The 22493-nt window shown below is 54.2% G+C and overlaps 1 protein-coding gene across 3 annotated transcripts in view; it reads left to right on the top strand.

The window, feature by feature from the left end:
- Positions 1-20462, top strand: part of TRIM62 (tripartite motif containing 62) — a 40977-nt gene extending 20515 nt beyond the window's left edge. For 2 of the 3 annotated variants that reach the window (XM_042856240.2, XM_024106586.3), the window contains 3 exons: positions 10631-10887; positions 11894-12075; positions 15801-20462. In XM_042856240.2, coding sequence (XP_042712174.1) covers positions 10631-10887; positions 11894-12075; positions 15801-16351 — 990 coding nt within the window. In that variant the 3' untranslated portion in view covers positions 16352-20462. The remainder of the gene's footprint in view (positions 1-10630; positions 10888-11893; positions 12076-15800) is intronic. The other variant, XM_005281698.4, reaches the window with a different exon arrangement.
- The last annotated feature ends 2031 nt before the right edge of the window (positions 20463-22493 follow it).

The following is a 22493-nucleotide window of genomic DNA, read 5'->3' on the forward strand; positions in this document are numbered from 1 at the left end:
AATTCCAAAGGATTATAGTTTCCTCAGGAAGTCAGTGGTGTCTCGAAGATAGCTGGGAGTGTAGGGCCTGAGGAGAGAGTCTACATAGCCAGATAAGGAAACTACAATCCTCTGGTGGGGGCGGTGCCTGCAGGCGAGGGCAGCGCACGGTGCCCTCTGCCACTCCCCTCCAGGGGTCACAGGGATGTGGTGCCAGCTGCTTCCGGGAGCGGCGCAGGGCCAGGGCAGGCAGGAAGCCTGCCTTAGCCCTGCTGCGCCACGGGGCTGGCAATCCCGTGGGCCGGATCCAGCCCACGGGCCGTAGTTTGCCCTCCCCTGGGCTAGTGGAATATGAGGCTGAGATGTTGCTGAGAGGCTAAGGGTATGTTTATACTGCCGTCAAAGGTGTGACTGCAGCATATGTAGACAACCCCCAGCTAGCTTTGATCCCTGTAGCTCCAGTAATAATAGCAGTGAAGCTGCATCAGCAGGGACTAGCCACTCAAATATACACCCAGGGTCCTGGGCAGCCTTGTTCAGTCCATGCTGCCGCTGCGTCACTGCTGTTGCTATTCACGCTAGCTAGGTCAGAGTTAGCTGGGGTCATGCTGCAGTCACACCTCTGACTGCAGTGTAGACATACCCTTGGAAGCACAGATCAGAACTCACAGCCCAGGGCAGGGAGGCTTAGGGAGCTTTGTCACCTTCAGGCCATCCCAGTTCTTGGCTGATCCATGATCTTGGCCCAGGCAGCCTGTGAGCTGCAAAGTGGGGCAGAATCTCCACTGTGCTGCAGCCCCCAGCACACCCCTGCAGCAGGGCTTCCGTGGGGGTTCTCAGGGGGCTGCCTGGTGCTATCTTCTGCAGCGCCTGCTATAGGGGCATCTTCCCCCAGCTGGATCTGGGGCTTTTAGAGCCCTTTACATCGCTCCAGCCCTTTTACCTGGTGTAAAGGGCTGGAGTGGGGGTGATAATCTCACCCTACGTCATTAGTGGGGAAACCACTTCTCTGGCTGGATCAGGTTGGGTTTGGCCTTTTTCAAATGCCATGTTTAATTGGCTGCTTTTTCTTGCAGTTTGTGAATGAATTTAGTGTTCATGAAAGTGAGGGATTGGCAGCTGAACCCAGGCATCTTGTGCCCCTGCCCACACCCAGCTCTGCCAGGGCACCTTGATCCTACTGCTATTTCAGTCCTGGGCCTCTCACACCCAGCTGTGCCGGTACAATTTCCTCCTGACCCGCACCCCGCTCTGCCCTGCAGTTCCAGCCCTGGGGTGGGGCTCCACTGCTTTTCCACAGCTCCTCAGTCCTTACCTACAGCCCCTGCTGTTCCAGCCCTGGGGTCGCTGCTCACACCGCTCTGCTGATGCCCCTCGCTTCTGCTCCCCTTGTTCTAGTTCTGGACCTCTCCTCTCCAGGGACTGGCACGAATTGTGGGGGGCTTTGGGGCTGTGGATTCCCTGGAGCCTAAGGTGAATCCCCAAAACTCTCCTCATGAACTTAAAAGGACTGAACCCACCTCTCCATGGTTACAATCCTGGTGCATTGGGATAAAGTGCTACCTAAACTCTCTGAATTATGTTCCACCAGCCAGGCTCCTTGTAACTTGCCTGGAGCAAAGTGCCATGTTAACGTCCCCGGACATTTGTTTTTTAAAACAAATAAAATGTAACGACTGTTAATTACCTTTAAATGATGGGAGACTACGAGAACTGGAATTGTTGCTGAGACAGGACAGCTTAATGTGCCAGGACATTTTCTTTATACAAAGGCCTGCACCAAAGAGGAAGTTAAGTGAATGTGTGATTTAAATCAGATCATTCAGAATATTAAGCCATCAAATATCCCATTTCAGATATTCAGATTCCTTTACTTAAAATTAGCCCATCAAGATAAAAAAAAATCATATTTAAAAACATGATTTTTGCAGGGCTGCCCTAAAATGCCTCAGATTGTGGAAGCAGAAAGGACCATAAACCTTGGATTTACCTTTTCACTGTTTGTACAATCTATCCTTCACATTTTGTATTGCAAGGAGACCTGTCAATTTCACTTTGTTTCTAATCAGTTTCATTTCATGTTTCTGATCTTGTTTCCTTCCCTACATTCCAGGACAGGTTTGGTATTGCCAGACCCTTGCATTCTAAAATCATGAGTCAGGCCCTAAAAATGCACAATAGACTTACAATTCATGAAATTCAATAAACTATTAATAAATACTTATAAAGTTGTAAACAATAATAAATAACAGAGATACTTTTTCTTTTTCTTTCTGTTTTTGGAACCTTTAGGGGTCCCCTTTTTAAGCTTTTCTAATAAACCAGAAGGACTAGAAACTTAGGGCTCGATCCACAAAGGTACTTAGCCACCTAAGTCCAGTTTCTAGGTGCCATTCTGGGATCACAGAACTCCCACTTGGCTACCACCTAATTCTGTAGGTGCCTAAACTCACCTACATTTCTGCAGCAAAAGTTCCTTAGGTGCCCATGTTTCTGCCTCTGACCAGGCACACTGCTGCCTCCCTCTGGGCATCTGGGGGCTGATCTTCCATCCAAGCTCCAGAGAGCTTCACGAACTGGGGGAAGATAGGCATTCGGATACCTAACTCATCTGAGGGGCATGCTCTGGTAGGCATGTTCAGAGGCCGCCTAACTCCTGATAAGGTGGTGGAAGATGTCCCTTTAACCCAGTGGCTAGGGCACTCACCTGGGATGTGAGAGACCCCCAGTTCAAGTCCCCCCTATGTCTAAGGAGAAGAATGGATTTGAACAGAGATCTGATCCCTTTCAAGTGCGCGTGCAGACTATAAAGGAAGAGATAGGTATAGTTAGGAAGAGACAGGTAATAGTTATGGGGGATTCGATCATTAGAAACATAGAGAGCTGGGTTTGCGATGACCGGGAGAACCACATGGTGACTTGCCTGCCTGGTGTGAAGATTGTGGATATCTCAAGACATTTAGATAGGCTTATGTGTAGTGCCGGGGAGGAGCCGGTGGTGGTGGTACATGTAGGTACCAATGACATAGGGAGGGATAGGAGAGAGGTCCTGGAGGCCAAATTTAGGCTGCTAGGTAAGTGATTGAAGTCCAGGACCTCCATGGTAGCATTCTCTGAGATGCTCCCAGTTCCATGCGCGGGGCCAGTTAGACAGGCAGAACTGCAGGGTCTCAATGCGTGGATGAGACGATGGCATAGGGAGGAGGGGTTTAGATTTATTAAAAACTGGGGAAACTTTTGGGAAAGGGGGAACCTGTACAGGAAGGATGGGCTCCACCTAAACCAAAATGGAACCAGATTGCTGGCACTTAACATTAAAAAGGTCGTAGAGCAATTTTTAAACTAAGGGCTGGGGGAAAGCTGACAGTTGTGGAAGAGCACGCGATTCAGACAGAGACATCCCTTAGGGGAGGATCTATTAATGGAGATTTTCTATGTCCTAGTAAGCAGGAGAGGATGAAAGATAAAATGCAGGTAGGATCTGATGAGAAACAGTCAAATGAAAGAGTCTCATTCAATTACATCATGTAATCGCAGACAGCTGAAAAGTTTCAATTTTTTTAAGTGCTTATATACCAATGCTAGAAGTCTAAATACTAAGATGGGTGAACTAGAGTGACTCATTTTAAATGAGGCTATTGATATACTAGGCACCACCGAAACTTGGTGGAATGAGGATAATCAATGGGACACAGTAATATCAGGGCACAAAATATATCGGAAGGACAGAACAGGTCGTGCTGGTTGGGGAGTGGCACTATATGGGAAAGAAAGTGTAGAATCAAATGAAGTAAAAATCTTAAATGAACTAAACTGTGCCATAGGATCTCTGGATAGCAACTCCTTGCTCTAATAATAAGAATATAGCGTAGGGATATATTACCAGCCACCTGACCAGGATGACAGGTTTCAGAGTGGTAGCTGTGTTAGTCTGCATCTGCAAAAGAACAAGAGTACTTGTGGCACCTTAGAGACTAACACATTTATTTGAGCATACGCTTTCGTGGGCTGATGAAGTGGGCTGTAGCCCATGAAAGCTTATGCTCAAATAAATGTGTTAGTCTCTAAGATGCCACAAGTACTCCTGTTCTTTCTGGCCAGGATGGTGATAGTGACTGTGAAATGCTCAGGGAGATGAGAGAGGCTATTAAAATAAAAAACCTCAATAATAATGGGGGATTTCAACTAGCCCCATATTGACTGGGTACATGTCACCTCAGGACGGGATGCAGAGATAAAGTTTCTTGACACCTTAAATGACGGCTTCTTGGAGCAGCCAGTCCTGGAACCCACAGAAGAAGAGGCAATTCTTGATTTAGGCCTAAGTGCAGCACAGGATCTGGTCCAAGAGGTGAATATAGCTGGACTGCTTGGTAACCGTGACCATAATATAATTAAATTTAACATCCCTGTGGCAGGGAAAACACCACAGCAGCCCAACACTGTAGCATTTAATTTCAGAAAGGGGAACTACACAAAAATGAGGACACTAATTCAACAGAAATTAAAAGGTACGGCGCCAAAAGTGAAATCCCTGCAAGCTGCATGGAAACTTTTTAGACACACCATAACAGAGGCTCAACTTAAGTGTTTACCCCAAATTTAAAAAGCCTAGTAAGAGAACCAAAGAAGGGCTATCGTAGCTAAACAACAAAGTAAAAGAAGCAGTGAGAGGTAAAAAGGCATCCTTTAAAAAGTGGAAGTAAAATCCTAGTGAGGAAAATAGAAAGGAGCATAAACACTGGCAAATGAAGTGTAAAAATGTAATAAGGAAGGCCAAAAAAGAATTTGAAGAACAACTAGCCAAAGACTCAAAAAATAACAGCAATTTTTTTTTTTCTGAAGTACATCAGAAGCAGGAAGCTGCTAAACAACGAGTGGGGCCACTGGATAATCGAAATGCTAAAGGAGCGCTCAAGGACGATAAGGCCATTTCGGAGAAACTAAATGAATTCTTTGCATCAGTCTTCACAGCTGAGGATGTGAGGGGGATTCCCAAACCTGAGCCATTCTTTTTAGGTCACAAATCTGAGGAACTGTCCCAGATTGAGGTGTCATTAGAGGAGGTTTTGGAACAAATTGATAAACTAAACTGTAATAAGTCACCAGGACCAGATGGGATTCACCCAAGAGTTCTGAAGGAACTCAAATGTGAAATTGGAGAACTGCTAACTATAGTCTGTAACCTATCATTTAAATCAGCTTCTGTACCAGGTGACTGGAGGATAGCTAATGTGACGCCAATTTTTAAAGAGGGCTCTAGAGGCGATCCCAGCAATTACAGGTCAGTAAGCCTCACTTCAGTACCGGACAAACCGGTTGAAACTATAGTAGAGAACAAAATTGTCAGACATAGATGAACGTAATTTGTTGGAGAAGACAACATGGTTTTTGTAAATGGAAATCATGCCTCACCAATCTACTAGAATTCTTTGAGGGGGTCAACAAGCATGTTGTCAAGAGGGATCCAGTGGATATAGTGTACTTAGATATTCAGAAAGCCTTTGACAAGGTCCCTCACCAAAGGCTCTTAGGCGAAGTAAGCTGTCATGGGATAAGCGGGAAGGTTCTCTCATGGATCGGTAACTGGTTTAAAGGTAGGAAACAAAGGATGGAGAGAGGTAAATAGTGGTGTCCCCCAGGGGTCTGTACTGGGCCCAGTCCTATTTAACATATTCATAAATGATCTGGAAAAAGGAGTAAACAGTTAGGTGGCAAAATTTGCAGATGATACAAAACTTCTCAAGATAGATAAGTCCCAGGCAGACTATGAAGAGCTACAAAAGGATCGCTCAAAATTGGGTGAGTGGGCAGCAAAATGGCAGATGAAATTCAATGTTGATAAATGCAAAGTAATGCACATTGGAAAACATAATCATGTCTATACATATAAAATGATGAGGTCTAAATTACCACTCAAGAAAGAGACTCTCATGCGACAGGGGATGGATGACTTGATGATTAACTGTTCTGTTCATTTCCTCTGGGGCACCTGGCATTGGCCACTGTCGGAAGATAGGATACTAGGCTAGATGGACCTTTGGTCCGACCCAGTGTGGCCGTTCTTATGTTCTTAAAGTGATTTTTGACACAGTCCCACAGGACACTCTCTTAAGTAAACTAGGGAATTGTGGCCTAGATGAGATTACTATAAGGTGGATGCACAGCTGGTTGAAAGAACATACTCAAAGAGTAGTTATCAATGGTTTGCTATTAAACTAGTAGGAGGGGCACATATAGTGGGCTCCTGCAAGGGTCAGTTGTTAGTCTGGTATTATGCAATATTTTCATTAATGAATTGGATAATGGAGCAGAGAGTATGTATATAAAATTTCAGATGCCACCAAGCTGGGAGGGGTTGCCAGCACTTTGGAGGACAGGATTAGAATTCAAAATGACCTTGACAAAGTGGTGAGTTGGTCTGAAATCAACAAGATGAAATTTAATAAAGATAAGTGCAAAGTACTGCACTTAGGAAAGAAAAATCAAATGTACAGCTACAAAGTGGGGAATAATTGGCAAGGTGGTTGTACTGCTGGAAAGGATTTGGGGGTTAGAGTGGATCACAAATTGAATGTGAGTCAATGGTGTGATGCTGTTGTGAAAAGGCTGATATCATTGTGGGGTGTCATAAGACATGGGAGGTAATTGTTCCATTCCACTCAGCACTGGTGAGGCATCAGCTGGAGTACTGTGTCCAGTTCTGGGTGCTGCACTTCAGGAAAGATGTGGAGAAATTGGAGGGAGTCCAGAGGAGAACAACAAAAATGAGAAATGGTTTAGAAAACCTGACCTAAGAGGAAAAGTTAAAAAAAGAACTGGGGTGGTTGAGTCTTGAGGAAAGACAACGGAGGGGGGACCTGATAACAGTCACCAAATCTGCTAAGGGCTCTTATAAAGAGGACGGGGTTCAATGTTCACCCCAAGTAGGACAAAAAGTGATGATCTTAATCTGCTGCAAGGGAGATTCAGGTTAGATATTAGGAAAAACGTTCTCAGTATAACAGTAGTTAAACGCTGGAACAGGCTTCCAAGGGGGGTTGTGAAATCCCCGTCACTGGAGGTTTTTAAGAGCAGGTTGGATAAACCCATGTCAGGGATGGTCTAGGTTTACTTGGCCCTGCCTCAGCATAGGTTGCTGGACTAGATGTCTTCTCAAGGTCCCTGCCAGCCTGATATTTCTATGACTCTCATGCTTTTTCTGGCCCAAATAATATTAAATTATTCAATTAAACTGGAACAACTTCAACAGGAGAAATTGAGGGAGAATAGCCCCTAGCCCTCATTGAAAGGTGGCAGGTCCCTGTTCAGATCCCTTCTCCCTGAGGAGGGACATGACCCAAGCATCTCCCACAGCCCAAGCGAGTACCTGAACCACTGGGCTAAAGTCTATAGGGTGGACCTCTCTTTTTTCTCCTCCTCCATCTGTTTTGTGTGAGCCAGGCAGCCTCTGAACACGCCTGCCAGACTGAGCCCTGCATGCGAGTTAGGCAGAGGAAAGACTTTCTTTCCCCAGTTTGTGGATCACATTCTAGGGCACCTGGCTCTCCCTGTTCACTGTATAGGGAGCCTAAAGCAGCAGATTCAGCCTTCCTTACTTCCTTTAAATGAAAGCTGAGAATCTCACTTAGTCACATGATTCCAGGAGCAGGGGCTTTAAGAAAACCTGTACATATCACTGGACTTGCAATACAATTACAAGAGTTGGCCATGCTGAAAAAGCCATTTGTTTTCACTGAAATTAAGAATAAAACAAAAATCTATTCCTAGTCAGAATTATGTTTCCTAAGAGCCCTTTTCTATTACATCAAAATGTTGGGCCTGAATTAACAGGGACAGTCTCAACTTAAAAAACATGCTCCACCTGAAAATGTTGTGCCCACTGTGCTTACAAGTCACATCCGGTCTCCAAACTCTCCTTTGCTGAGATGCTTACAAGAGCTTGGCAGCGGTTAGGCAACTAGGACCACAGCCCAAGGTGCTGGCCAGTATTGTCTTATCCATCTGTTGTCTCTTGTCTCACTCTTGCACTGTGAGCAGGGCCGTCCTTAACCATACGCAAACTACGCAGCTGTGTGCTTCTCCAGCAGCCAGCCTGATCCCCCGGCCAGCTGAGCCGGCCAGGAAAGCTGCCCCCACCCCTGTTCTACCCCTTCCCCCAAACCCCTGCTCCACCCCAGCCCTGCCCCCCACTCCACCCCTTCCCCTGAGCTACATCCTGGGGGACTGCAGAAGGGATCAGGCCTGCCCTGCAATCATTGGGCGGTGGGAAGTGGGGCTGCGTAGGGCACCAAAATGTCTAGGGATGGCCTTGACTGTGAGCTCTGAGGAGCAGGGGCCATCTCTTTGTTCTGCGTTTGTGCAGCACTAGGGCCATGGGGTCCTGGCCAGGTGCTGTCACAATACCAGTATTAAATCACTAGAATTCCTGCTGGGTCAGATTTTCAAAAGAGCCCCAGGCTTAGCCCTTACAGCTGGGGCCAGATGTTCCCGAGACCTCAGCTCCCATTGGATAAGGTCTGTATTTGCACAAGCGCTTTGCTTCCAGCAGCCCCCATGCTGACACTTATGGCTGCGTTGGCAAAAGTGCCCTGCAGCCAGCGTGCTGAGTCCCTGAGCACCCTAAATGGGAACAGCTCTTTGGAAAACATGTCCCCTTTGTGGATAGTCGGTTCCCCACTTTCTCTTTCACTGCTTCTCCTGGGTGCCCTCAGTAAGTCAAGTATCAGAGGGGTAGCCGTGTTAGTCTGGATCTGTAAAAAGCAACAGAGGGTCCTATGGCACCTTTAAGACTAACAGATGTATTGGAGCATAAGCTTTCGTGGGTGAAATGCATCTGATGAAGTGGGCATTCACCCACAAAAGCTTATGCTCCAATACATCTGTTAGTCTTAAAGGTGCCCCAGGACTCTCTGTTGCTCAGTAAGTCAGTCCACCCATCCCCCCAGTCTGCAAGAATCTTTTGACAGTGTCAGGGGAGAGAATCATTTTTTTTAAACAATAGGGAAATGTGATTGTAAAAAGGGGATGGAGGCAGACACACCTAAGCCTCCCGTTTTAGAACTGACTAGATTTCAAGCCGACTGTGTCCCTTGGAGGGGAAAAAAATCTCATGAACAGGGTTTGCAGTAGCAGTATGATTCCTACCGTGGATCCTGGGGCAAAGTGTCCCATGGGAGGTGGGAGGCAGGCCGAGGCAGCTCTCAGGAGTGGTGTGTGGTGAAGGGGAAGCTGAGATTGAATGGCAGTGAAGGTGCTGTTAAATATCCGTTCTTTCCACAGGCAAGCGACTGGGGGGGAGGGGGAAGGGCAGCGGTGCTGGGTGCTGTAGGGAGGAGAGACTGAGTCAAGTGTGGGGCGAGGTGCCAGGGGCTGCAGTCCCGGCTCTGTTGCTGACCTCAGGTGACCAGCTCCCCGGCTGTAATACTGACCGGCCTCGCAGAGTGACTGTGCAGTGCCATGAAGGCGCTGGGGGCAGTGTCAGTGCCTGGCAGAGCCAGAGAGCAGGGCTGGCTGCTAGAGTGAGGGAGTAATGGTCAGAGCAGGGAGGTGCGTGGGGAGCCCAGGGCTGGAGAAGGGGTCTCAGCAAACCTGTAGAGATGATTCATAGATTCACGGTGATCGTCGAGTCCTGGGGCAGAGCTTTCAGAAACCAGCCAGTCTGCAGTGCACTTCTAATTCACAATGAGAGAGATGAGCCCTGAAAGGAGAGTGGAAGGGCTGCACTTATGGAGCAAGGGGCACTGGCAGAGCTGGGCGTCGGGAGCTCAGGGCCAGGCGGGCCGTGGGTGAGGAATGGGGGGCACTGGCAGAGCTGGGCGTGGGGAGCTCAGGGCCGGGCGGGCCGTGGGAGAGGCATGGGGGGCACTGGCAGAGCTGGGCGTGGGGAGCTGAGAGGCGGGGGGGCACTGGCAGAGCTGGGCGTGGGGAGCTCAGGGCCGGGCGGGCCGTGGGAGAGGCGGGGGGGCACTGGCAGAGCTGGGCGTGGGGAGCTCAGGGCAGGGCGGGCCGTGGGAGAGGCGGGGGGGCACAGGCAGAGCTGGGCGTGGGGAGCGCAGGGCCGGGCGGGCCGTGGGTAAGGCATGGGGGGCACTGGCAGAGCTGGGCGTGGGGAGCTCAGGGCCGGGCGGGCCGTGGGAGAGGCATGGGGGGCACTGGCAGAGCTGGGCGTGGGGAGCTCAGGGCCGGGCAGGCCGTGAGTGAGGCATGGGGGGCACTGGCAGAGCTGGGCGTGGGGAGCTCAGGGCCGGGCGGGCCGTGGGAGAGGCATGGGGGGCACTGGCAGAGCTGGGCGTGGGGAGCTCAGGGCCAGGCGGGCCGTGGGTGAGGCATGGGGGGCACTGGCAGAGCTGGGCGTGGGGAGCGCAGGGCCGGGCGGGCCGTGGGTGAGGCATGGGGAGCACTGGCAGAGCTGGGCGTGGGGAGCTCAGGGCCGGGCGGGCCGTGGGAGAGGCATGGGGGGCACTGGCAGAGCTGGGCGTGGGGAGCTCAGGGCCGGGCGGGCTGTGGGTGAGGAATGGGGGGCACTGGCAGAGCTGAGGGGAAAGCTAGCCTTGCTGGGAATCCTGCCGCTAACCAGCGTACGGGTGGAGCTGTCTGGGAAGTAGTGAGGGTGGTGTGTGACTCTTCTCTGCTTGTCTGTCCTGTGCAGTCCTCTGCCAAGAGCCTGCGAGCCACCATCGGGGAGGCCTTTGAGCGGCTGCACCGGCTCCTGCGCGAGCGCCAAAAGGCCATGCTGGAGGAGCTGGAGGCTGACACCGCCAGGACTCTGACCGACATCGAGCAGAAGATCCAGCGCTACAGCCAGCAGCTGCGCAAAGTGCAGGAGGGCAGCCAGATCCTGCAGGAGCGGCTGGCTGAGGTGGACAGGCACGCCTTCCTGGCAGGCATCGCCTCGCTCTCGGAGAGGTACGGGGGAGGGGAGCGGGGGGGGGGCGTCGCCTCGCTCTCGGAGAGGTACGGGGGAGGGGAGCGGGGGGAGGGGGGGCGTCGCCTCGCTCTCGGAGAGGTACGGGGGGGCGTCACCTGGCTCTGAGGGCTACGGGGGGGGGTCACCTTGCTCTCGGAGAGGTACGGGGGGGCGTCGCCTGGCTCTGAGGGCTACGGGGGGGGGGTCACCTCGCTCTCAGAGAGGTACGGGGGGGGGCGTCACCTGGCTCTCGGAGAGGTACGGGGGGGAGCGGAGGGGGTGTCGCCTCGCTCTTGGAGAAGTACGGGGGGGGTGTAACCTGGCTCTCGGAGGGCTACGGGGGGAGTGGCGGCGGGGGCATCGCCTCGCTCTCGGAGAGGTACGGGGGGGGCATTGCCTGGCTCTCGGAGAGGTACGGGGGGGAGCGGAGGGGGTGTCGCCTCGCTCTCGGAGAAGTACGGGGGGGGTGTAACCTGGCTCTGAGGGCTACGGGGGGGGAGGGGCAGGGGGTGTCGTCGTCTGACTCTCGGAGAGGTGCATATGGTCTTTGCAGCCCAGCACTGCCTCAGTCCATCTCCCTGGACAATGGCTCTTCCCTCTTTAGCCACCCAGCCCAGCCTGGCCCAGCCCAGTGCGGGACAAAGACCTTCCTGTTGTTGCTCCCTCCCATCCATTCCTAGTCCCTGTCCATCCTGAAGGCCTGCTTAGCCCCACGCCCACGCAAGGGTTTAGCAGGTGAGGACAGGATCTTCCTAGTCCAGAGCATCTCCCCATACCCACCCTGGCACCAACGGGGCACTGCCAGGGAGTGCACGCTGGCTGGCCTCACTCAGTGCTCCCATGGTGTATGCACCTCAGGGCCCATGTGGCTGTGACCCGAGAGGCAGTGCCCTATGCCTGAGACCCGCTGCCCAGCAAGAGAGGCATGGGCAGAGCTCCTACCTCTAGCCCAGGTCCTCACTCAATTGACCCCCTACCCCTGTAACCTCTCCCCTTCCTCCCCAGCAAACCCCACATTGCGGTAGGGGAACTGCAGGGGCTCCGTGCTAACCAGCTTGACTCTCCAACCAGGCTCAAGGGAAAGATCCATGAAACAAACCTCACCTATGAAGACTTTCCTACCTCTAAATACATGGGCCCCCTGCAGTACACGATCTGGAAATCGCTCTTCCAGGACATCCATCCGGGTAAGGTTCCCCAGCCCAGGGAGAGCGGCCTGTGCCCTCTGACGTACTATAGGCCTTTCCTGGCATAATGTGGCAGCCGGGGCCTCTGGCGTGATTATCAGAAGTGTTGAGCACCCACTGGCCTGAGGGCGGCGACGCTCAGCCTCCCTGCAAAGCCTGCCGTGTGGGGAGAGTCGCCTTAGCTAGGTAGATACAGCCTGCTGGGCCCAGCCTGTGTGCTGGGGGGATTAAACTGCAGACAGACGGCCCCGGCGACCGCCTCAGGGCATCGTGGTCTGACGCCGGCAGGAATACCCGGCATGTAGGGCCAGATTCTGAACTGGGAGTCGCAGGGCTGCAGGACTCAGCCCGTGCTGGGGGCGAGCAGCAGCAGGCTGTCTGACAGCGGTGCCTGGGATCCAGCGCCTGGCATGTCCGTGCTGCGTCTCTGTCAAAGGGGCTCCGGTTACGTGGTTTGATGTTTCTCCTGTTCTCGGGCTCTGCGGGAGTGCTGGGGGCTTCTCCTTTAGAGACCTGCAAGGGGCAGCCTGGTGAGGGGACAGAACTCTTTGCCTCCAGGTCACTGGTTCAGCCCCCCCGAGCCAGTAGTTGCACGTGGCTGCTCCATGACCCATGCAAAATCCGAATGGGCAGAAGGCTGAGCGCCGAGGCAGCAAAGCGCCCATTGACTGCAGTGGGGGTGCGAGTGCCTTGGGGAGAACACCCAGTTTCTGGGGGGCCCTGAGATCCTGCAGGGACGGGGACCACAGCCTACGCACCAGTCACTGGTGATGCAATCTGCCCCTTGCAAAGCAGCCAAGCTCTGAGTGGGCCATGGGACTGACTTCCCCTCTCACTCCCTCTACTGGCCAGGTTCAAAGGCATTCGTGGGGAATCAGTGCTGGCCATACAGAGCCCCAGCTCCTAGGGGAGCCCCTGAGAACTCTCCATTCCCCTGGGGGTCGTGGGAGCTCGGCTCCTCCGGGCCCAGCTCGGAATCTGCTGCACCAGGGCTTAGCTCATAGCAAGGGGCCCATCGCTCCGTCAAATAGGGGAACAGCCTCCCCCACGTGGGACCTTCCTGCCAGGCACATGGCCTCATTAAAGGAAAGCAGCAGCTGTAGGAGTGATGACATGGGGCCCCCTCCCATCCCCTGCTGTGCTGTGCAGCATTGGGGAGTTCTCCTGCTCCACTCCCTTTCTCCCCCTGCCCCTTTCAATCTGTTCTCCTTTGCTGTTCCTCCCTCCCCCCCGCTGCTGCTGTTCCCCCAGCCAGGGCCATGCATGTCCTAGTGTGCAGCCCAGACACCAGCTCCTGTTCCTGGGAGAAGGGAGAACACATCAGAGGCTGACAAAGGTCCTCTCTGCAGGGCTTCTTCCACTGCTGTGGTAACGGGAGCATGGGGGCCTGCAGTGCAAGGATATGGCCCCAGCTGGAGCTGGCCTGGAGACCAGCTGGGGGAGGCAGGGCCCTGGGGGCAGGCTGGGGAGAGGGTTAATCCAGGGAGGTGGGGGTTAATTCCATTTCTATCTGGGTTTCTTGCCACTGAGCTCCATGCCTGATACAGACATTCACAACTGATGTTTATTAATTAGCCGATCTGTCCTCTGGACATGGAGCTGTTCTGCTGAGCCACGGACCTGTACGAGAGCTTGCTCCAGGCCTGCTGGCCTTTCTTCTCTTGTTTATTCAGGCCTCACCCTCTGTCCCTCCTGGGCGTAAGGTCTGTCAAGTGCAATGGCACTGGGCCAGCTCTGCCATTGCTCCAAACCCATCTGTCTCTGCACTCTGCTCAGCAGCTGTCACGCTCCCTGCAGCCTCCGTGGGGACTAGCTCCTTTGATTCCAAGTGGTGCCCACCCATTGTGACTGTGGGTTTCCCTTTTAGACCAAGTTTTCTCCCCCTGTCCCTCCTCCATCCACAAAATAAGTCAGATTGGCCTCAGAATTGGTAAGTTAGACCTGGGCCATGGTCAAATTTGTCTATACATTTTGAAGTGACTTGGACAAGGACTTCCTGAATTATGACTGTCTAATCATGGAAGCATCCCTCACCATTCCAAAAGCGTGTGTGGGGGGTGGACTTTACCACTCTGCATTAAAACCAAGAGAAAGGAGAGGGATGAAATCACCATGCCTGGCTCCCCTCGCTGAGCTCGACTGCCTGGCACCAGCATCACCTTTCGCTGATGAATGGGAAGTTACCGATGGTGTTAATTAATATCGCTAGGCAGCATCAGCTCTGCCAAGCCCAGCATGGGACCTCAGTGAGCACTGGGGACCTCAGTGAGCACTGGGGACCTGAGCTTCCAGGGAGGAGGCTGTGGGCCTTTCCCCACAGGAACCCCCTCACTGGTGGGGGGCTGGGCAATGGGAACTGCTTGTCCAAAGCTTGTGAGGGAGCCAGTCTCTCTGGATCCTGGGGCCCCCAGCAAGGTGTCCCAGGCATGTACTGCCCCAGCCAGCCTGGAGCTGGCCTTGTACCCTGCCCCGTAGTTCCGAGCAGCGTGGGGCCCCTCTGCCAAACCCCAGGAGGTCTGTTAGATGGAGCAGGCAGGGAGCTCTGGTGCTTCCAGCCGCCCCACCTTCTCCTGCGGCACCTCTGAGCTGCTCTCCAGTGCCCTACTCCCCCTTGCAGCAAGATTCCTGCCCCCTCGGGCCTCCTGGCTCCACTCTCCCCTATTCCCCCGTATCCATAGACCCACCCTCATCAAAGATTCCTTGAGGCCGGGTGGGGGCAAGTGCCGTCACCCTCTATAGCTCGCTGGGGGGATCCCGCTACAGACACCAAGGAAGCTGCTGCTTGTGCTGGGGCATCACACACGGAGGCTACATCTGCACTGGCGCTGGGGTGTAATTTCCAGACGTACCCACACTAGCTTTGATCGAGCTGCAGCCACAGCTGCACAGGCGGGGGAGCGTTAGCCACCCTGGATCTGCACCTAGGGTCTCGTGGGGCGACTGGCCCCTCGTGCCGCTGTGGCTACCTGTCTGTTTTTAGCGTGCTTGCTCAGTCAGAGCTAGCCTGATACATCTCGAGCTGGGAGCCCAGCAGAGCCATGCGCTGCGACACACCTGGTTGATGTGTTTGTTAGCCCACCCCAGAGCAGCTCACCCAGGGCATTGATCTGTGTGTCTAACTCCCACCACTGGGGGAGCTCTCGGGACGGAGGGGGAGGGGGTCCCCCAGAAAGGCCCCAGAGCATCAGCCCCCATCTCCGAGGCCCTGGCGCATTTGTGCATGTGGTCTGCACTCTGATAAGAGCACTCCCTAGCTCTTTGCATCTTCCTCCTCCGAAAGAAAGCCTCAGCGCCAAAGGGATTGCTAAGCAGTGTCACGGGTGTGATTTTAAATGCAGCTGAGTCCCGGGGGCCGGTTAGAGGCTAGCTCTGCGGCCTCTCCCGTGCTCCAGGGTCCCGAGAAGGTCCCTCCAACAGCTTTCCCGGCCTGTGGGGCCAGTCCCTGCATGCAGCACAAGGGCAGATGGGGAGTTACAGGGAGCTGGCTGCCCAGCCACCTGACTGACCCAATCACATGTGCCTCAGCACAGTGCCCTCTGGTGTCCCTGTGGATCATTGCTCAGTGCTGTCTGTGTGAGGGGTAGCTGGGTGGGTGCTTGCAGGCCCCTATTTTGGGGGCATTTACATTCCCTTTACGTAATCAAGTGCTTTGCCTGTAATTGACTAGCCATGTGGAGGTGTGGCTAGCTTCTGAGCCCCTTCCTGTCCCTCCTTTGCTTTCCCAGTGCCAGCAGCCCTCACGCTGGACCCTGTCACAGCTCACCAGCGCCTCATCCTCTCGGATGACTGCACCATCGTGGCCTACGGCAACTTGCACCCGCAGCCGCTGCAGGATTCACCCAAGCGCTTTGACGTGGAGGTGTCGGTGCTGGGCTCAGAGGCCTTCGGCAGCGGCGTGCACTACTGGGAGGTCATCGTCTCGGAGAAGACCCAGTGGATGATCGGGCTGGCGCATGAGGCTGTCACCCGCAAGGGGAGCATTCAGATCCAGCCCAGCCGTGGCTTTTACTGCATCGTCATGCACGACGGCAACCAGTACAGCGCCTGCACCGAGCCCTGGACCCGGCTCAATGTTAAGAGCAAGCTGGAGAAAGTAGGTGTCTTCTTGGACTATGACAAAGGGCTCCTGATCTTCTACAACGCTGATGACATGTCGTGGCTGTACACCTTCCGGGAGAAGTTCCCTGGCAAGCTCTGCTCGTACTTTAGTCCTGGCCAGAGCCACGCGAATGGCAAGAACGTGCAGCCACTCCGCATCAACACCGTCCGGATCTAGGAGGGAGCAGGGAAGGGAGCCTGGAGCCGTAAAGCTCCCTCCTGGCCGGCAGGCTGAGTCAAGAGTCCCTGCTAAGACAGTTCCCACCTACTCCTTCCTGCAGGGCATGGGGAGATTGTCAGGCTCCGGGGCTGTGCTGTTCCTAGCTCGGACCTCCTGGCATTATCCAGGTGTGGGAGGGTGCAGGGCTGGGGCAGGGGGGTTGTGGCACTGTTGGTATTTCAGTATGCGAGGATGCAGCATTCCTGCCTCCCTGTCTGCGTCAGTTTCCAGACTAACCCAAGGATCCGGGCTGAGTATTGACATACAACTGGCTATCCCTGGCATGATCCCGGCATCGCCATGGCCACTCTGCCAGGATGGATGCAGACTGGACTCTGTGCTGGCATGGAGCAGAGATCAGGTCACCTTGCAGAGCTGCTACTGAACTGCTGTGTGGTATCTCAGCTCACCTGTGAGCTCCCAGCTGGGTTTGCTCCTGGGGACAGAGCATGAACTGTCCTCCACAGGGCTAGTGACCTGGCAGCATCTGCTCTTAGTATGTGTTACATTGGCATTCAGGGACCCAAGGATCATTAATGATCTGGAGGATGGTGTGGGCTGCACCCTCAGCAAGTTTGCAGATGACACTAAACTGGGAGGAGTGGTAGATACACTAGAGGGTAGGGATAGGATACAGAGGGACCTAGACAAATTAGAGGACTGGGCCAAAAGAAATCTGATGAGGTTCAACAAGGACAAGTGCAGAGTCCTGCACTCTAGGACGGAAGAATCCCATGCACCGCTACAGACTAGGGACCGAATGGCTAGGCAGCAGTTCTGCAGAAAAGGACCTAGGGGTTACAGTGAACAAGAAGCGATGTGAGTCGACAGTGTGCCCTTGTTGCCAAGAAGGCTAACGGCATTTTGGGCTGCATAAGTAGGGGCATTGCCAGCAGATCGAGGGACGTGATCATTCCCCTCTATTCGATATTGGTGAGGCCGCATCTGGAGTACTGTGTCCAGTTTTGGGCCCCACACTACAAGAAGAATGTGGAAAAATTGGAAAGAGTCCAGCGGAGGGCAACAAAAATGATCAGGGGGCTGGAGCACATGAGTTTTGAGGAGAGGCTGAGGGAACTGGGATTGTTTAGTCTGCAGAAGAGAAGAATGAGGGGGGATTTGATAGCTGCTTTCAACTACGTGAAAGGGGGTTCCAAAGAGGATGGATCAAGACTGTTCTCAGTGGTGGCAGATGACAGAACAAGGAGCAATGGTCTCAAGTTGCAGTGGGGGGCAGACAGGTGATGGGACCGTGCTCAGCTCAGGGTAGCCTGTCATACGGGCACTGTGAGCGACGTGCTCGTACACTACCCTGGGCAATGGCGTTTTGCCAGGCTCTGCTAGCAGTACAGAGGCAGCCGGAAGGCGGCAGCCTTGGCAGGTACCCCTGCCGTGGGTGGGGCCTGGATCGCCTGAGGAGCATTCAGCCCGAGAGGGTCTCTGCGCAGAGCCACCGTCAGTTCTGGCGCTTTCACGGGCTTCAGCCCCAAACACTGTGTCCTCCAAAGGCCTGTAACAGGAAGCATGATGGGCTGGGCTCCTCGTTAATGAGCTGGGCACCCAAGCGGGGGCAGAAGCTAGAGCACGTGACCCAGGTGGCCAACACAGTCAGCGCGATCAGCTCCTGCATGGCCCGGCAGCCGAGTGGGACTGGAAACACTCCAATGCATACAGGTGGGGACCTTGGTCGGGAATCTGGATCGAGTCAGCTAACAAAAGGCTGAGGCCCAGACTTTCCTAACAAGAGCTTCTGTTTTGGGGGGCCCCTTGGGCCTGATATCTAGGGGCACTGAGCCACCACCACCGGTGCCTACCAACACTAGCTAGAACCTCAGAGAACAGGCCAAAAGGGGCTCACAGCAGGCACCCAAAAGCAGCTGCTAGGACTTAAGCCATAGGCCTCACGTTGCAGTCGGTTAGTGGTAGCACCTCGCCCAGCTGGCGCTAAGCCCGTAGCTGGCCCCAGAGCCAGGGCCGCTGGTCTGCACCCAGAGCAGCAGGGAGGCTAGCTGGGGGATGTCCTGCCAGCGGGAGGCATGGAGCCTGCAGATTTGCCTTAGGGCTGTGGCAAGGGGTTGAAGGACAGAGATCTGGACAGAAGTCAAAGTCGGGCCGTGTCTGTGGAGATCGTCCTAGGGCACCAAGGAGTTACACACAATGGTGGGGAGCAGGTACAAAGCTGAACATTGAGGTAATTCTCTTGAGGCTGCCTGGGGCCCATCTGATGCTGGCCTGACGCCCTTACTCAGGTCAAAGGCTCTGTGCCTTCAGCAGGAGTGTGTTTGTGACAGGCCCTTGGGAATCGGTTCCATAACAGTGAGAACCCTGAGGCAGTGAAATAGACCCCTGAGGAGGCTGATGAGACTTTCCACTCTATAGTCATTGATCTCAAAGCACCTGACAACAGAGCAAGAGCATCACAATCTGCAGTTACAGCTGATTCCTGGTTCTGGGCCCTGCCACCTTCCCCAGACCCAGGCTGGGTGTCCAAGGGAGAAGTCCATAGCTGGCAGTGGATGTCATCAAACCCCACCCCTCCCTGCACCAAGAAACCAGTGGCAGCACAGGGGCCTTGGACTTGATGTGTCAGTGATGTGGTGCCTCTGGGCAATAGCGCCATGGTAGTGTCTGGCAGCCAGGAGGCCCATGGGCAATGGGTGCAGAGACTCTGTGGCAACATGATGGGTAGAGAGGCAGCCCCACACACGTGTGGCTCCAGTCTGGTGTGTGGTGAATTTCACGTGGCAACAGGCCTGCAAAGTCCAGGTTTTGTGAGCACCAAGGAGCCAGTGTCCGCAGGCATTTGGAGAGACAAACAGGGTGTTCCCCACTGGTGTTTCTTGGCTCTGGGGACTCCAGGCTGAACATGTTACTTTGTAAACAAATGAACTTGGGACATGTCAGGGGCTCTGGTCTGAGCAAGGGGGAGCGGCCAGCTGTGCTCTCTGTAAAACTTGGGCAGCAGCCTGGCACCTCGCTGTCTTGGGCACATCTGCTCTGCATTGAGGGGAGAAGGGTGTGGACAGGGATTGCTCTGGTTGTAGGAAGAGCCCGTTCTCTCCTTCCTGGGATCCAGCTGGGACACAGGAGTCACCCACCATAAGGACTCGAGAGCCAGAGGACACAAGATGTTGTGACTGGACTCAGGCCCTGTGAGCTGGATCCCATGCAGTGGTGTTTGCTTCTTGCCCCTTCTGGGGCCATGTCATGTCAGCCACCAGGCTCCCTGGAGACTTTTCTGTTCAGTGAGTGGCCTGGCCTGCTGGCTCACTTGGTGACAGACAGGGGAAGAATGATGCTCCCCCATTTCATGGCTTCCACTGGAGGTAGCTGATGAGCAACACTTCGTCCCACCAGGAGGGCAGAAAGCCCAACTCCAAGGCAGCAGCTGGCCATCCTGGCTGCAGACTCCCCCACCTCCCAGAGAGCTACTCCCCCCTCTGAGTACCCTGCACACAGCCTGGTGGATGTAGGGGAGCAAAACCTAATGTCACTGGTGATACGTGGTGTCTGCCCCATCCTGGCCCAGTTCTTGCTGGGAAAACGGGTCCAGCTTGCAGACCAGGCTGAGGAAACTATTTGGAGGGAGTCGCTGAAACTCAGCCCCATCCCCCTTTGGGGCCGAATCCTGAAAGCTCCTTCTCTGTGTAGGGAGTCCTAAGGGGTGTAGCCCCATAAGGTGACTCATCTGAGCAGGTTCAGCCTCTTGGCAAGGAGGCTGCTGTTGACATCACTGAGAAATCCTGGCGTATGGACAGGAGCTGCAGGGAGCGAGCTGGTGGGGTGGGGGGCAGCGTCCTGGAGCCTGGCAGGATGGAGTGTCGCAGGGTAGTGCACCCACACGCTGCGATCCTGCAAGGCAAGCTCAGTGCCTGGCAGGAGTTGACCCTTCCTGGCTCCACCATCGAGGTGAGTCCAGTGCCTGCTGGGCGCACTTCCACCTTCTGCCTGCGTGCTCTGCCAGCGCTGTGGTTTTTCCTTCTTCAGAAGCTGGTGGATTCTGTATTTATTCCTGGTTCTGTGGCATGTGGTCTTCGACTGCTGCAATAAAGGCAATTTTTAAAAAAAAGGAATGGAAACCACTTTCTGCAATCCCGCTGCCCCTGGGGCTCCTGCCTTCCCCTCCTGGCCCCCGTCTCCGTGCAGACGCCCTGGTGGATTGCATGCAAGGACAACAATGCAGCTGGCTTCCATTTGCGTGCTATTCTGCCTTCCATTCAGGGATCTCCCATTGGTTCATAACATTCCTACAGCGCCCCCACGAGGTAGCAGGCATTATACACCGTTCTTGGGCCCGCTTCTGTTCTCGCTGGTGCAGTTCTATTGGCCTGAGGCAAGTGACCGCTCATGAAGAACTAGATATGAGAGCAGATCAGGTCCTTTAGCTCTGTGCCCTACCACGAGATCTCAGCCTCGGTGGAGTCACACACGCTGGATTTTATACCATTGTATCCATGGGTCCTGACCCTCCTCAGTTACAAAATATTACTGTTGGCAACTGTAATGGCCCTCTGGTGGGGAGCGTGGCCTAGTGGTCCTGGCTGCAGCTCCTGCCAGTCAGGGGGATTGTGGGAGGGGAGCCTGGGCCCTCCCACTCCACTGAGCTCTGACCCAGGGCCCTTTGGGCTACTGGCAGTCTGGCAACCCTGGGTCTCTTCCTCTCATCCACCTCTCTGGGGTCCGCTTAGTCCAGGCTTTCCCCTGCTGGGGAAATCCAAACCAAAAGGAGTAAGAGGAGGTCACCCATATCCACTGGCTACTTCCCTCTCCGGGGTGGGTCCTCCCTTCCCGCAGGGCAGGCCCCTCTGGGCAGAGCTTTTAGGCTTCCCTCTGCTCTGCTCTGCTGGAGCTGTAGGCTGCAGATCTGCTCACCTCCAGCTCTGCCACCCACATGAGCTAATTCCCTGTCTTTTCATTCCTCCAGCGGCTGGAGCATTTGCTGCAGATATGGTGGGGCTGGGGTGGCTGAGCCCAAACTAATCCCTTAACCCCTTGTTTCCCAGTGTGGGGTTTGTACACCCCATCACAGCAACAAAGAGCCAGCCAGCCCTTAGGGACAGCCAGACAACCCAAGCTGCATAGGTAAACTGAGGCAATGATGGCCATATTTGTGCCAAGACAGTGACTTGCCCAGAGTCAGTGACAGGGGCCCTGATTCCCTCTCTGCTGCTGTTTCACAAAGGCCTTGGCTACACTCGTGTGAGTGTAGTCGCGCCGGCAGCGCTGCGAGAGAGCTCTCTCGCAGCGCTGTATGTACTCCACCTCGCCGAGGGGAATAGCTTGCAGCGCTGCGAGGGAGCGTGCAGCGCTGCAGGCTCTGATCACGCTGGCGCGTTACAGCGCTGTGCTCGCTCTGCTGGGGGGGGGGGGGGGGGCGTTTTCACACCCCTGAGCGCAGCAAGTTGTGGCGCTGTACAGCGCCAGTGTAGCCAAGCCCTAAATTCCATCCCTGTTAGACGAGGGTGGAGAGAGGAGCTGGATGGAGTCTCCTGGGTATTCTGCATCGTTGGCCTGGCTCCTCCAGGATTACAGACAATGCAGGACTAGCTAAGCGCCCCTCCCCCCGCCACCCCCACCTCTGCTGACAAAATGATTTCTCTTACCAACTCCTCTCCCTAATGGGCGAGCTGCAGCGAGCCAGCTCTGTACCACGCACCACGGCTTTCTCCAGAGGGAGCCTGGGCAGTGCCATCTGCATTTAACAAGTCATTTGTCAGCTCAGCGCTGCCACGCCCTGGGCCTGCATTCAGAGGCACCAATTGAATTGCAAAGCTGCTGTCAGTGCTGACTCTCAAGCCAGCCTGGGAGGGAGCAGACCCTCCTTGTGCACTTGCAAACAAGCAAGGGAGACAATAGATCCTGGGAAAATAAGGAACAAAGGATTTTCACAGACCAAGTGGAGCCACAAATACAGATTCTGCCCTCAGTGACCAGGTGGTGCAAAGCCAAAGGGACTCCAGAGTAAACAGTTTCAGCTAAAGTTTTCGTTTGGGGGTTGCTTTACAAAAGCCAACATTTTTTGGCAAACTAAAACCCAAAATTTTTTACTGAACAAATCTTTTATTTTTTGGGGTGGGGGTTCTTTCATTAAGTTTTCACA

This window comes from Chrysemys picta, chromosome 21 (genome assembly GCF_011386835.1).
Source record: "Chrysemys picta bellii isolate R12L10 chromosome 21, ASM1138683v2, whole genome shotgun sequence".
Lineage (NCBI taxonomy): Eukaryota > Metazoa > Chordata > Testudines > Emydidae > Chrysemys > Chrysemys picta.